The 11,797-nt window shown below is 44.1% G+C and overlaps 1 protein-coding gene across 1 annotated transcript in view; it reads right to left on the reverse strand.

The window, feature by feature from the left end:
* Positions 1-167: 167 nt before the first annotated feature.
* mxd4 (MAX dimerization protein 4) overlaps positions 168-11,797 on the reverse strand; it is a gene marked incomplete at its 3' end in the record, with an annotated part of 20,800 nt that continues 9,170 nt past the window's right edge. The window contains 3 exon segments of the mRNA XM_024289747.2: positions 168-259; positions 2,036-2,198; positions 3,205-3,319. Coding sequence (XP_024145515.1) covers positions 168-259; positions 2,036-2,198; positions 3,205-3,319 — 370 coding nt within the window.

An 11,797-nucleotide genomic window follows, 5' to 3' on the forward strand; every position in this document is an offset into this window, starting at 1 on the left:
TCCATGGGGGAGGAGGTGGGGGGAGGTGGAGCTGGCTGAGGTGGTGGTGGTAGTGGGGGAGGGGGGGTGCGGGCCTGGCGCAGTGTCTAACAGTGGTGTGGCTGCAGTCTGTGGGAATGTGTCGCCGTGTAGCTGGTGTCGCTGGAGCTGCTCTGGAGGCTGTAGTGGTCCTCCTCTTCCTCCTCCTCCTCACCATCGCTGATGCTGTCCACGCTGTCGGCTTCCACCGGGGTGAACTCCATGCCCTCGATGTCCACCTCTGCATGCACAAAAGAGAATGTGTTAGAGAAAACAAAAGCTCCACACTTAGACCTAAGTCACATGCACCTGTATGGAGGGGTTGTTTTTTGGCCCGTAGAGGGGGAGGGGCTGCATCTTAAAAGGAGCACAGGTGAGTTTGGTAGTTCCTATGAGGTGGCGGTCATGAAAATGGATCGTACCCTTGTACGTGTAGGAAGTGTATCGTGAAATATTTGTAAGGATAATGTAAGTTATCTTAAGGTGTACGAGTGATGCTATCTTACGGTGTCCCTATCCCAGTCCAGGGGTGTCACACTCCTGGTTTTCTAGAAACCCTGTCTCATCTGCTGCTGATTACCTGGATCAGGTGTGTATAGCCAATAAGGAGCTTCAATGGCAGGTTGGTTGGAAAACTTGTTGGACACTGACCTTCGTAGCTCTAGTCGACCATATGAAACGACTGAATTTAATCTCTTTCACCAGTAAAAACTTGCAAACCCTCACGTTTAAGTGTTCCCTACGACTTGTCGCCCGCAGCATGCCCATAGATAAAAATGTGCCGTAACATTTTCTCTCTATGGGCTCACTACAATCTTAATATTTTGTGGTTACCACCTGCGTGGCCCTTAAACAGGTTTGTCCATTTCCGTCCGTAGACAGCCTGTATTCACTTGTAAGAGCAGTCTATGACTAAAGCCACGCTAACACCGCGCCTGGCAATATGCGTACAAGCGTGTAGCCCCAAAGGTTTCTGTGTTAGTGCTGAGCCTTGCAAATTTCTATGACTGTTTCAGGCTTTACGTCCTAAATGTGTGGCCATTGAACACACGTTGAAAGTGTTAGGGACTGGCTTAGGTAGTGACATTTGGATGACCTAGCATCCTTTTTGATTCACATTGGTGCCAACTGTTTGACAACTGACCATGGAGAACAAACTCTTAATAGCGGTTTGCACCCGGACTGAATCACATGACACCAGGTCTTTCATTTTTTGGAATAGAGCTGTGAAATAGAGCTTTGACATTTTGCATCAAGCCTCTATCAACTGCCGGTGGCGGACAAGCACTAGTAAACGGTATAAAGAGAAAAGAAGAAGAAGCCCCTCCCTGCTTGTTCAGTGTGAACACCAAGAACCTGCATTGAAATGTCTGGAGTATCTGCAGCTTCAGACATTAAGTGCATCACATGCAATAAATGCGAAGAAGCTTGTAGCACCTGAGGATTAAACCTGGATTTGCACAGCCTTTGATGCTGGGCAAACGGGACGATCTTTGTGCCCCTTTGGATAATCCACTTCCAGTGATAAACGTGTGTTTACCTCATGCAGGATTAGGAAGCATACTTCTGGGGCCCAAAGATTTTCAGGGAAGTGTGACACTCGCGACTGGCAGACTAACAATCGCAGAGATGAGTAATGTACCGTTTCGGAATCGCACATCTAGCATGACTTGCATCCGCACACAAAGGGCCCACATGACGTAACATCTGCCCTCAGTAGCTAAAAAAGGGACAGACTTCTTTATCTGTAATCTAAGGGGTTAACCTTTAACCCGACTCTATACCCTTCAAACAATCCTGAGCTAATCGGGAGTTTATCAGAGAACGGTCTTTAAAAAAAAGAAAAAGAACTCCCTAAAGTGAGGCTTTAAGTGCCATCTGCACTTCAGAGGACACAGAGAAGCCCTCATCATTCTCATCTGCGTGCACTCTTGCATGCACAGGTTTTTTTAGCATCCAGATTTTGGAGAAATTAGCCACTAATCGGGCCTCCGATTCCCCGTCTGGATCAGCGTACCTTGTTCTGAATCAGTAGAAATGGTGGAGCCCATGCTGTCGGTGCGGATGCGCTCGACCGACCCCGACAGAGAGAGCTGCTCCAGGCGGCGTTTGAGGTAGCGGTGCTCTCTCTGGAGCTGCTCCTTCACATTTAAAGCCTTCTTGTCTTGTTCTTCCAGCTTCTGCAGACAGAAAAAATGCAAAGATTGGTATCACCCTCGACTGATTTGTTTTTTTTTTTTATTCTTTTTGAATTTTCAGGTTACAAAAAAAGGATGAAGATAAAATTCCTGCATTATCTTTCATGTTTCCAATTGTTGCAGTTTTCTACAATGTTGTATAGGCAAGATCTGGATAAAAATCACATTGATGCAGTTCCTGATGTTCTGGAGAACAAAAGCCCCTCAAACAAGCCTCTATTTCATGCCTGACTGCGTTCCAGAAGAAAGAATTTACCAACAGATATTGAGATAGAGACAGACGTCAGCTGGAATTCTTCTGTAACATTTAAATGTTTACCCAGGAAAAGCTTTTTCTGGGGTACAGTCTGCACTCGTTTGCATATGAAGGTTTTTTTTTTTTTTTTTCGGTGGTGAATCAAAGGCCCTCCTGGCGTGAAACTCTTGTGCGATACCAGAACAGTGCCGAGAATCTGCGCGCGTCCTCTCGAGCAGAGAGAAGAGCAAGCGTGGTAAACAGGAAACGAAAGGGTTAAGAAAAAAAAACCCTGCTAACATCTTCAATTTCCACCAACCACACTGTTGCTGCCTGTAAACAGCCTGATCACGAAGGCATGACATCAACTGCACTGGCTTTTCAACAGCTGCATCCACACGCTTCTTCCTGAATTTCTTTTTATCATCTCTCCTGCTGTTTAGCTACTTTCTTTTGTTTGTTTGTTGTTTTTTCTTCGTTTTTTTGACCTGAAATACTTGTTGGACCATAAAGGGAACCCAACATTATGTTTTATCTACACATCAGCTGACAGATTTCTGACCCACCTTGTTTGCTCGTGTGTTAAAGAGTATTTTTTCAGTCAGGCTATCAGTCAGTCTGTAGATGATAAAGAAACATCAAGTTCTCTAAAATCTTCGCCCGTTTTTCCTCTTTTATGCTCTAAACATGCTCGTCTCCTCTGACTGTTTGGTCTGCCGTCATGTGAGCACATTCCCTCGGTTCTTTGTTTACCTTGATGTGCATCTTGGCCCTTTTGAGCAAACTCAGAGTGGTGTGTCTCGTGCTGTCTGGCCCCAAAGGCACCAGTTTCTTCAGCTGCTCCAAGTAGAGCCGCAGTTTGGCACGTCTGCAAGCACACAAAGACAGAATGAGTCAACGCTCCCATCTGCATCTCCTCAGCTTCAAAACATGCATAAATATCAGCCGCTTTGGGGTTTCGCTTTTTTCAGTTTGACACATTTCCAGAGGGTCGAGGCCGGTCACGAGTTTCAGGGGTTGTTCAAATGAACTTCATTGACAGCAGATGATCGATGCAAGTGAACAGGAACCCCTGCAGTCTATAGAAATGATCAGAATTGCTGTGAGAGCCGGGCCTCTCTGGGTTTCATAACTGTGCTTTCATGTCACTGCACTGTCTTCCACACATCAAGAGTTGTGGGGGCGGGCGACGCCTCCTCTGTTTACCTACTTTCCTTAAATGCCTCACACACAAGCATACAATAAAAGTCAAAAATTGTTATTTTCTTGTGAATTTGTAGCTTAAAGCTCCACTTCAATCACTGTTTTAAAAACATTTTTCCAGTGTCCTTTTAAACAAAATGATGCTGTTTTAGCCAAAATCCCCAAAACTGTTGAGAGCTCTTTGTTTACACTCCTGATTCACAACAATTTAAATAAAGACATACTCAGAAATGTCATTTTAAGCCTAACATTCTTAATGTATGTCCTTCATCCAGAGAAAAATGCAACAAAAACATGTTAAAAACACCATTTTCATCAGAGTGGGTCCTTAATGAGTTTCTATGGGAATCCAACAAACTGCAGATCTATTGTTAAGTTATTTTCATATAAGTTTTCTCATTAATGCCCTCCCCTCACTGCCGTCTTATCTATATAGCAAGGTCTGAACTCACCACTGCTTAACAAAATGTGCTTCACGCCGAGTGTCGGCTTTAAATCTCCCAGCCACTATCTGTACAGATCAATAATCTTTACCAGCGGGAGCTGCTCTAAGCTCCCTCATCTGGTCTGGTGACCCCCGCGGGTTGAAATCCAAGACACAGACTGTGAGCGACCCAAGAAAAATCCCCGCCAAAGCCCTGCAGGCCAACAACCCCGGATCCCGGAGTAAACAGCTCGCTGGACACACCGCAAGCGTGTTTGATTAAGTGACAGCGAGGATCAAGCGGAGCTAATCTTCCACTGCGTCCGCTTTCTACGGATGCTTTCCAAGACCCGCACTCTTAATGCTGACTGTTCGAACCCCCCCCCCTCTCACACACACACACACCCTCTTCTTCCTGTGTGTCCTGGTCTCACATGTGTTCATAAAGACTTTTCAGTCCTCCCGTTGAGTCGGGCCGAACCCGTGAAGCGCTTCCTTGTTCTTTCAGCTAACTCTGGCCCAACGACAAACAAGCTCCGACAATGTAAGATCTCCTCTGGCCATCAGCTCCAACCACAATAAACCTAATCAGGGAGATGGATCTGCTCCGAGGGGGACGCAGAGGAGCACTGCTGCAGTCCTTTTTGAAAAGGTTTTCCAGGGAGGACGTCACCTGGATTTTTATCATTAAGTAGAACTCCAAACATCTCCATCAAGTGGATCGGAGACAAAAAAATAAATAGATTGTGTTTTAAATCCAAACTACAGCTTCAAAACTAAGTTATTGGACTTTTTTAGGGTTTCTATTTTGGTTAGGTTAAAAAAAAGTCTTAAAACAACTTCTGGGCTCTACAGGTGCATAGAGGCCTTCCACCGCGGAGGCCGTGTGAAAGTGCTCTTTTTCTTTTACTTCCTGCTCTCCGGGGGGAGTAGAAGGGGGCGACCCCGACTGAACCCCTTCAACCCTCTGCTCCACCCTGCCAACACTAACACACCCTGATCCCACTGCAAAACAAGTGTCTTCTGAGGACAGGGCGGGGGCCGCCCCCCCAACCTGCCTCAGTCCAGCCACATGAAGCACTTGGTCTGCGGCCAGGGGAAGCAGGCAGGAAGGAGCGGAGGGGTCTGCAGCGGGGGGTGGGGGGTGTTTTGGGAAAAGGGAACGCGGTCCGAGCTCGCCCGTGACTTCTTTTCCTCGTGCTTTAAAAAAAATAATAAAGGGGGGCTCTTTGAGTGCAGTGTGCTCAGCTGCACCAGGCAGCACATCATCCAAAGGGTAACTTGAGCCAACCATCTTGAACCCCCCTCCCATACCCCATTCCTCTCTAGTAATAAAAAGCAAAAACAAGGCGTTTCCCCCCTACCACCCCCCAAAAAAATACTCTGCTTGACTACCCTCTTTTAAAGAAGTCACTGTTTTAAACCCATTCAACATCCACTAACCTTCTCCCCAACGTTCGCTCACCACGTTTTTCACCTGACACGCCAAAAATAAAAGAAATGTGCTCCAACGAATGGTTTCAATCCAAAACTCCAAAATTTATTTTATTTATCTTCCTCCAAAACATAAAGAAACGTCTCCCCTGAGAGAAGTAAAGAAAGAGTGATGCCTGGAATGGTAAAAATACAGTTTATCCTCCCATCAAATAACATCTGCTCACCAGTGCATGCTGGGAAAAACATCAATTATTCATGGAGGAAGAAAATAAAAATAGTTGTTTACAGTTATAAATTCTGACATGAATAATATGCAAAGTCACATAATGACGGAAAGGGAATACTTCCTTTACAGTTGGTTAGACTTGATACTGTTTGGCAAATTTGGTGAGTAGCTCCAGCTATTTATAAATCTCGAACCTTACAGTCTCAAAACTTTTATAATATTTTAAAAGTGGTCTTTTAATTAAAATAATGCAATTTTTCTGCAGAGCAGTATTAGTTTATCAGAAATTTGCCTCTGTTGGCACAGAGTAAGCCTCCATTGATTTCCCGTTATACCTTTTGCCCCTCACAACCCCGATCTAACATTAGAGGTGCAACAAAAATGGTGAGGAATACTGGAGCGAGATTGCCAGACGTACATGAATTTGAATAAAAAAATATACAGAAATGCAATTCTAAGCTTCTTTTCTTTATATATTAGCTTAATCATCAAAAACAAGTTAAAACACCTAAAACACAAATTTCTTTGGCGTGGGCTGAAGCCTCTGTGAAGCGTTGTTTTCTTTTTACAAAAAAAGAGCTGTGTTCTTGATGCATATCAATAAGACCTAAATAAACTCTGCAGTTTGTCTGTGACAGCTCCCTCACAACAACATGTGCTTCCCCTTCCACAACACACACACACTCGTTATTTTTTTTCCCTCGAGCACGCCGTCGAGTTGGAGCTGTGTGGGAGCGGGCGGGGGTGTTGGACCCTCCCTCACTCACGTTTGTTATCCTTAAGCCAGGCTCTCCTCACGCAATGTTTATCAGACTGAACGTGGCACCAGATGAACGCGAACGTTGTGTCCCTGAAAGAGCGAACGCCGCGCGACGTCTGCTCCACGTGTCTCTGAATCACAGGTTTTTTCCCTAACTTGTCAGGGATAGAAATAGAAAGAGTTTTGGGGGACTCGATAGAAGCCTAAAAATGGATAGCCAGAAAAAAAGATGCAGTTCCAGCAGTGAAATCTGCACCTCACTGTTTCCACGTGCTGAGCTGCATGGGATTACTTGTGTCAGACCTCTGGCCTTTTCTTTTTCCTCTCATCATCAGGGGATCAGTGCTAAAAGACTAAAAACTACTTCTTCTCAAGAAGTTATCTACAACTTGAACTAGAACATCCAAAGCCGTCACTCCTACTGATGTTTGCTCCATTATTGCTGAGTGCAGCAAACTGTACTCCTGAGGAAGGAAGATTCAGGAATATTCTGAGACTAGCTAGTTACTCTGTGTACACGTTAAAGTTTTCACAAGAACTTTCCTTGTGAGGAAGTGGTGTCCTAGGACAGCTCACGAAGAGCCAGTGCAAACAACAGGTCTTCCCTACGTGCACTTATTGCAGTGCACAGAAAGTGAGTGGTAGGTCTTACACAGCGAGCCAAACTGAGGGCAGGGGGTCAACAGGAACGTGGCTGAGGAGTTTTCGATCGTCCTGCCTCTGCACTTTCTCTGCTCGTTTAAAGGAAGTGGAAACGACGGGTTTCCCGTCCTCGTCTGCATCCAGGACAACCCTGATCTGACTCTATGCGCATGAGAATTAAACTGAGGACTGTGTTTTATTTCAGTTGCTAAATATGTCAAAGCTAGAAATTGTTTTTCAAACTGTTTACAGCGCTCACGTTCCACATGAGGGGAAAGGGGAGGCCGCCTTGCGTGAGTCCGACCACGGCTCTGGGGCTGCAAAGTGGCTCTACATCTGGCTGGCAGGTTCCTCATGGCGGGCGGGGGGGAGAGGGGCCAGGACGGGGTCCAGGAGCCCCGCCGAGAAACATGACAGTCACACCGTCTGTCAGCGGCCCTTCATTAGTCGCCCCGCCGCCTCTGCAGGACTCCTCTGTCCAGGTCTGAGGGCAGAAATGTGAACCCGTTGTTCGCCGCGCTGCCCACGCCCACGGCCGCGAGACGACACGCACGCACGCACACAGGCGCTTTTTAATCATGCCGATATGAAATGTCAGTCGTCTGGGACAAGCTGTGTTTGTTTTCTGTCATCGAGGACGCCCCACCCACTGTGTGCTGTGACAACTAGAAGGCGAGGCAGACGGATACAACACCCCCCCCCTCCACCCCCCTCCTTCCACAGACTTATTTTCCTGACTGCAGGAACATGCAGCCCGTCGGCTCTCACATGACTCCGCTCTCGCACGCAGACAGAAAGCAGAAACCTGAACACAGAGCCAGCGTCCCGCGCACAAACTCCAACAAGAAGATCCAGCAGCAATCCACGCTTTAGGTGGAGAATAAACAGGAAATGGAATAACTTTCCTGCTCACGCGCTGTAGTAGTGTAACCACACGACAAACGAGAGTTTCCACTGGGCGTGCTCGGGAATGCAGAGTAATTGGATTCGTTTGATTGTTTTCGTGTACTCTCACAATCCCCCCCCCTCCATGTGAGCACAGATCATTATGGAGTCCTCTACTCACGCGGCCTGCTGATTGTGGCGTTCACGCCAAAACACACGAGGTGATCGTGCGAGCGGACCGAGAGGTGCGGCCGAAGAACTGCTCCTTTGTGCATCACTAGATGTTTTTTTTAAACACGACCTTAAATGACAGGCCTGCACTTTAACTGCCTTCTGCTGCGTTCCCTAAAAAACAAAAAACACACATCTGCAAATGCTGGACTGACTAGTGGAGGCAAGTTCTGGGAGCTTAAATACCACATCGTCTCCCCCCCACCACATGGAGAAGCTGGGGTTTCATAATGATCCTCACAATGATTAGCAAGTGGCATGAGATATTTTCAGGCTTCTTGCTGACTGCAGAAGCTGAGCCGTTCATTCCGGAAGAGCAGCTTTGGAGTAAAGGGCCTGAGCTAGGAATCGAAAGTCCAGGAAAGAAGCAACGGGGGAACTCGGACATTAGAGCATAAATTAATTGAGCATAAATTAAGCATGAAATTGCATTTCTGAGTATTTTTTTTTTTATGTATTAATGTGAATCAGGAGCAGAAAAAAATATTGTTTGAATAAGATCGGATTTTGGATGCATACAATTTATTAGTGAAATAATGAGATTGTTATTAGCATACAGTGTTACATGGATTCTCAAAAGGAGAAGTTTTTAATAAAAATGTTCAGGTCATTAACATTGTAATCATTGTTCTGCCTCTCCTGGAGGACGTTTCAGTTTGGCCACTAGGTGGCGATTGCACTATAGCAGTAGATCTTATTCCAGAAGAAGAAAGTATAAAAAAAAAAAACAATGTTTTAGACCACAAATAGTTACTTCAAAAATATTTCCTTAAATTAGTTTGAAAAATTAATTCCAGTGAGTTTATAAAGTGGTTCAATGCATGTTTAGGTCGACCGATTGTTAGCATTAGCCGTCCTATAAGAAATTCCATTAAACGTTAGCATTAAGCTAGCAGAATTTAGCTTTATGTGCTAAATTGATTTATATTTTTATGAATCGATTATTGATCTGTTCAGCTTAAATCAATTTAAATCATTTAATTGATTTTATCAACCCAGCCGTACTAACAAATGTCAAAAATCCTAATTAAAAGACCACTGGGAACGCTTTGAAAATAGATCAAAAGATGATTGGAGTGTGACTTTAAAGGGTTAAGCAGCACAATTTACAAACTGCAACAAAATCTAAAGGCAAAGAAAGAACCACATTTATCTAGATTAATCAAAATGGTTCCAAATAAAAAACATAGACTTAAATTATACAAAACAGTAACATTTTTCTATTTTCTCAAAACACTCATTGTGGCTACAGTCAGTTCAACAAGTGAGTTTAATCCTGATTTCAATGGGATTTATTTGTATCAATAACATGAACGTTGCACTTGCGATCATGCTTCATTATGACGTGATAAATGCATAAACTGTAAGCACTGATTTAAAGTTTGTGGATTGCAAAAAAAAGGCAAAAAATTAACCAAAATAACTTGACTTTTAGTCAGGAAAGGCTGAGTCAGACGATCAAATTTTTTTTCCTTAAGAAAAAATAAAGTTTTTCTGAAAGTTTTAAATTATGACAATAACTACTTTAATTAATAAATCTTCCACTTTTGAGCAAACAATAGACGTTTTGACTTATGGATCAATATTTAACTCAATTGAAATAAAATCAAAGCTAATTGTAAACTTGTGAGTGGAAATCAAATCAACTCTGTAGTTTAACAACGATCCTCTGCTCCGACATGACCTGCAACAACCTGTTTGGGTTTTTATGTTTTTGGTTGTTGGAAATTAGCAATTGGCTGGTGAGCTCACTCACAGAGCAACCATTTCCCCAGTTTTTGACTTTGTGTTCAGGTCAACTTAAAAAAAAAACCCAAACCCTAAAATAAAGGTAAGCTAAAGATCCCCGGACACGCTCAAGCGAGCTCGCTCTGTGACTGCCAGGCGTAGACAGAACTCCCCGTAGAATTTTTCTGTTTCTACATTCCAGCACTTGAGCGTACGCCCCGCTGACCTGAATTTCAGGCAGCCTGACAGGCTGACACACTGTAGCACCCCCGTCCTACACTGCCTCTCATTCCTGTCTTCAGTTGTGCTTAAGAATGTCTTCATCTGTGCCTCCTCCTCCTCCTCCGTGCCAAGACAAGGACCAAACTGTAAATGTTTGGGCCAGTAAAGCCTTTGTCCCTGCACTCCTCCTTTCTGCTGTTTAAGCTGCTTTTTTCCACTCTCACAGTCACCCTTATCCAACATGGAAAATATAAAATATGTGAGTTTCTTTAATCCTTGTAAAAAAAAAATCTAGTTTCTTCAAATGTAGATGTTAAATCTCCATATGATAAGATTGGACATGAAGGCACACACGATTGATGCAAGAATACCTGCCAACTCTAAATCCACTGCAAGGCTCAATCTGAATTTATTCCTTCTCCCTTCCCCTTAATTTAGCCTTCCAAACGGAGAGTTATGAAAAAAAACTGTCTCATAATTCAGACATCACTTTTGTTTGATGACGTCAACAATAATCACGACCGCAGTTTTATAACTTTAAAAAGGTCATGCTACAACAAAAAGTCATTAATTACATTTAAACGTCTGTGCTTCACAGCGCACCCACATGATGAAAAGCGCTTCTCAGCGCGATGTGGTTTACCCTTGTAACGGAGGACTTTGTTCCCCTCTGCTTGTGCGGTGAAATTTAAAAAAATATATTCTTGGACATGACTTGCACTTAAACTACCCCTTTAAAAGGAGGGGAAGCAAGAAAGGAAGAATTCAGATTGCTCCGAATACTTTAACAGGAAAAGCAAGGCCGTCTATAGAAGTCCATCTATGAGAGACGAGGGGTTTACCCATAGAGGAAACTCACAAGTCAGTGAGTTTGCCAGCTGGTACTGGTTACAAGGAAGAATTGATGGGGGGCGGGAGAAATACAAAATTTGAATAAACAGAATCCAATAAAAGAATAAAAGTGCTATTATTCGTTAAGAGGAAGAAGAGCTTGCACTACCGGTACCAACCTGGTTACAGGAAGAAGTGTTCAGCACAGCTAAACCCTTGTTTCCTAGAACATAGTCAAGACGTACCTAATCTACCAGGCTCCGCATGACAAAATGACCTACCCACATTGAAGCTGTCCGTGACACTCATCCTGACAACAACCTGACTTACTGAAGAACTCGCTGTCCTTAAGTTGTCTAATGTTCCCATCAGGACGTTACCCTAGATCACCGACATCAGAGGAGGGTGGGTATTCACTGCTCTTGAAAAATAACCAGAGAAAGTACACGTGGAACGAGCACAGCCAGCTTTGACCTAAGTGACCTCTGAGCTTTTGTGCTAATTTTTGCACTTATTAAGTAAATTAAATTTTATTAATCTGTACATTCATACAGCAGGAGCGGTTTGTCTTTAAATGTCTCTACTGGGGCAAACAGATCCTACTACCTGAAGGAGGAAAACACAGTCGTTGCTCTGGCAGGCCAAACATTCACGAATGTCACCCTTCCTGTATAAACACCATTGATTATGTTGGCTGCATATGCAAGCCATGCAACGGATGAGCGTCACCCTTTAAGTAAATCCACGTAAGCATGTG

The sequence above is a fragment of the Oryzias melastigma genome, linkage group LG1 (genome assembly GCF_002922805.2).
Source record: "Oryzias melastigma strain HK-1 linkage group LG1, ASM292280v2, whole genome shotgun sequence".
Classification (NCBI taxonomy): Eukaryota; Metazoa; Chordata; class Actinopteri; order Beloniformes; family Adrianichthyidae; genus Oryzias; species Oryzias melastigma.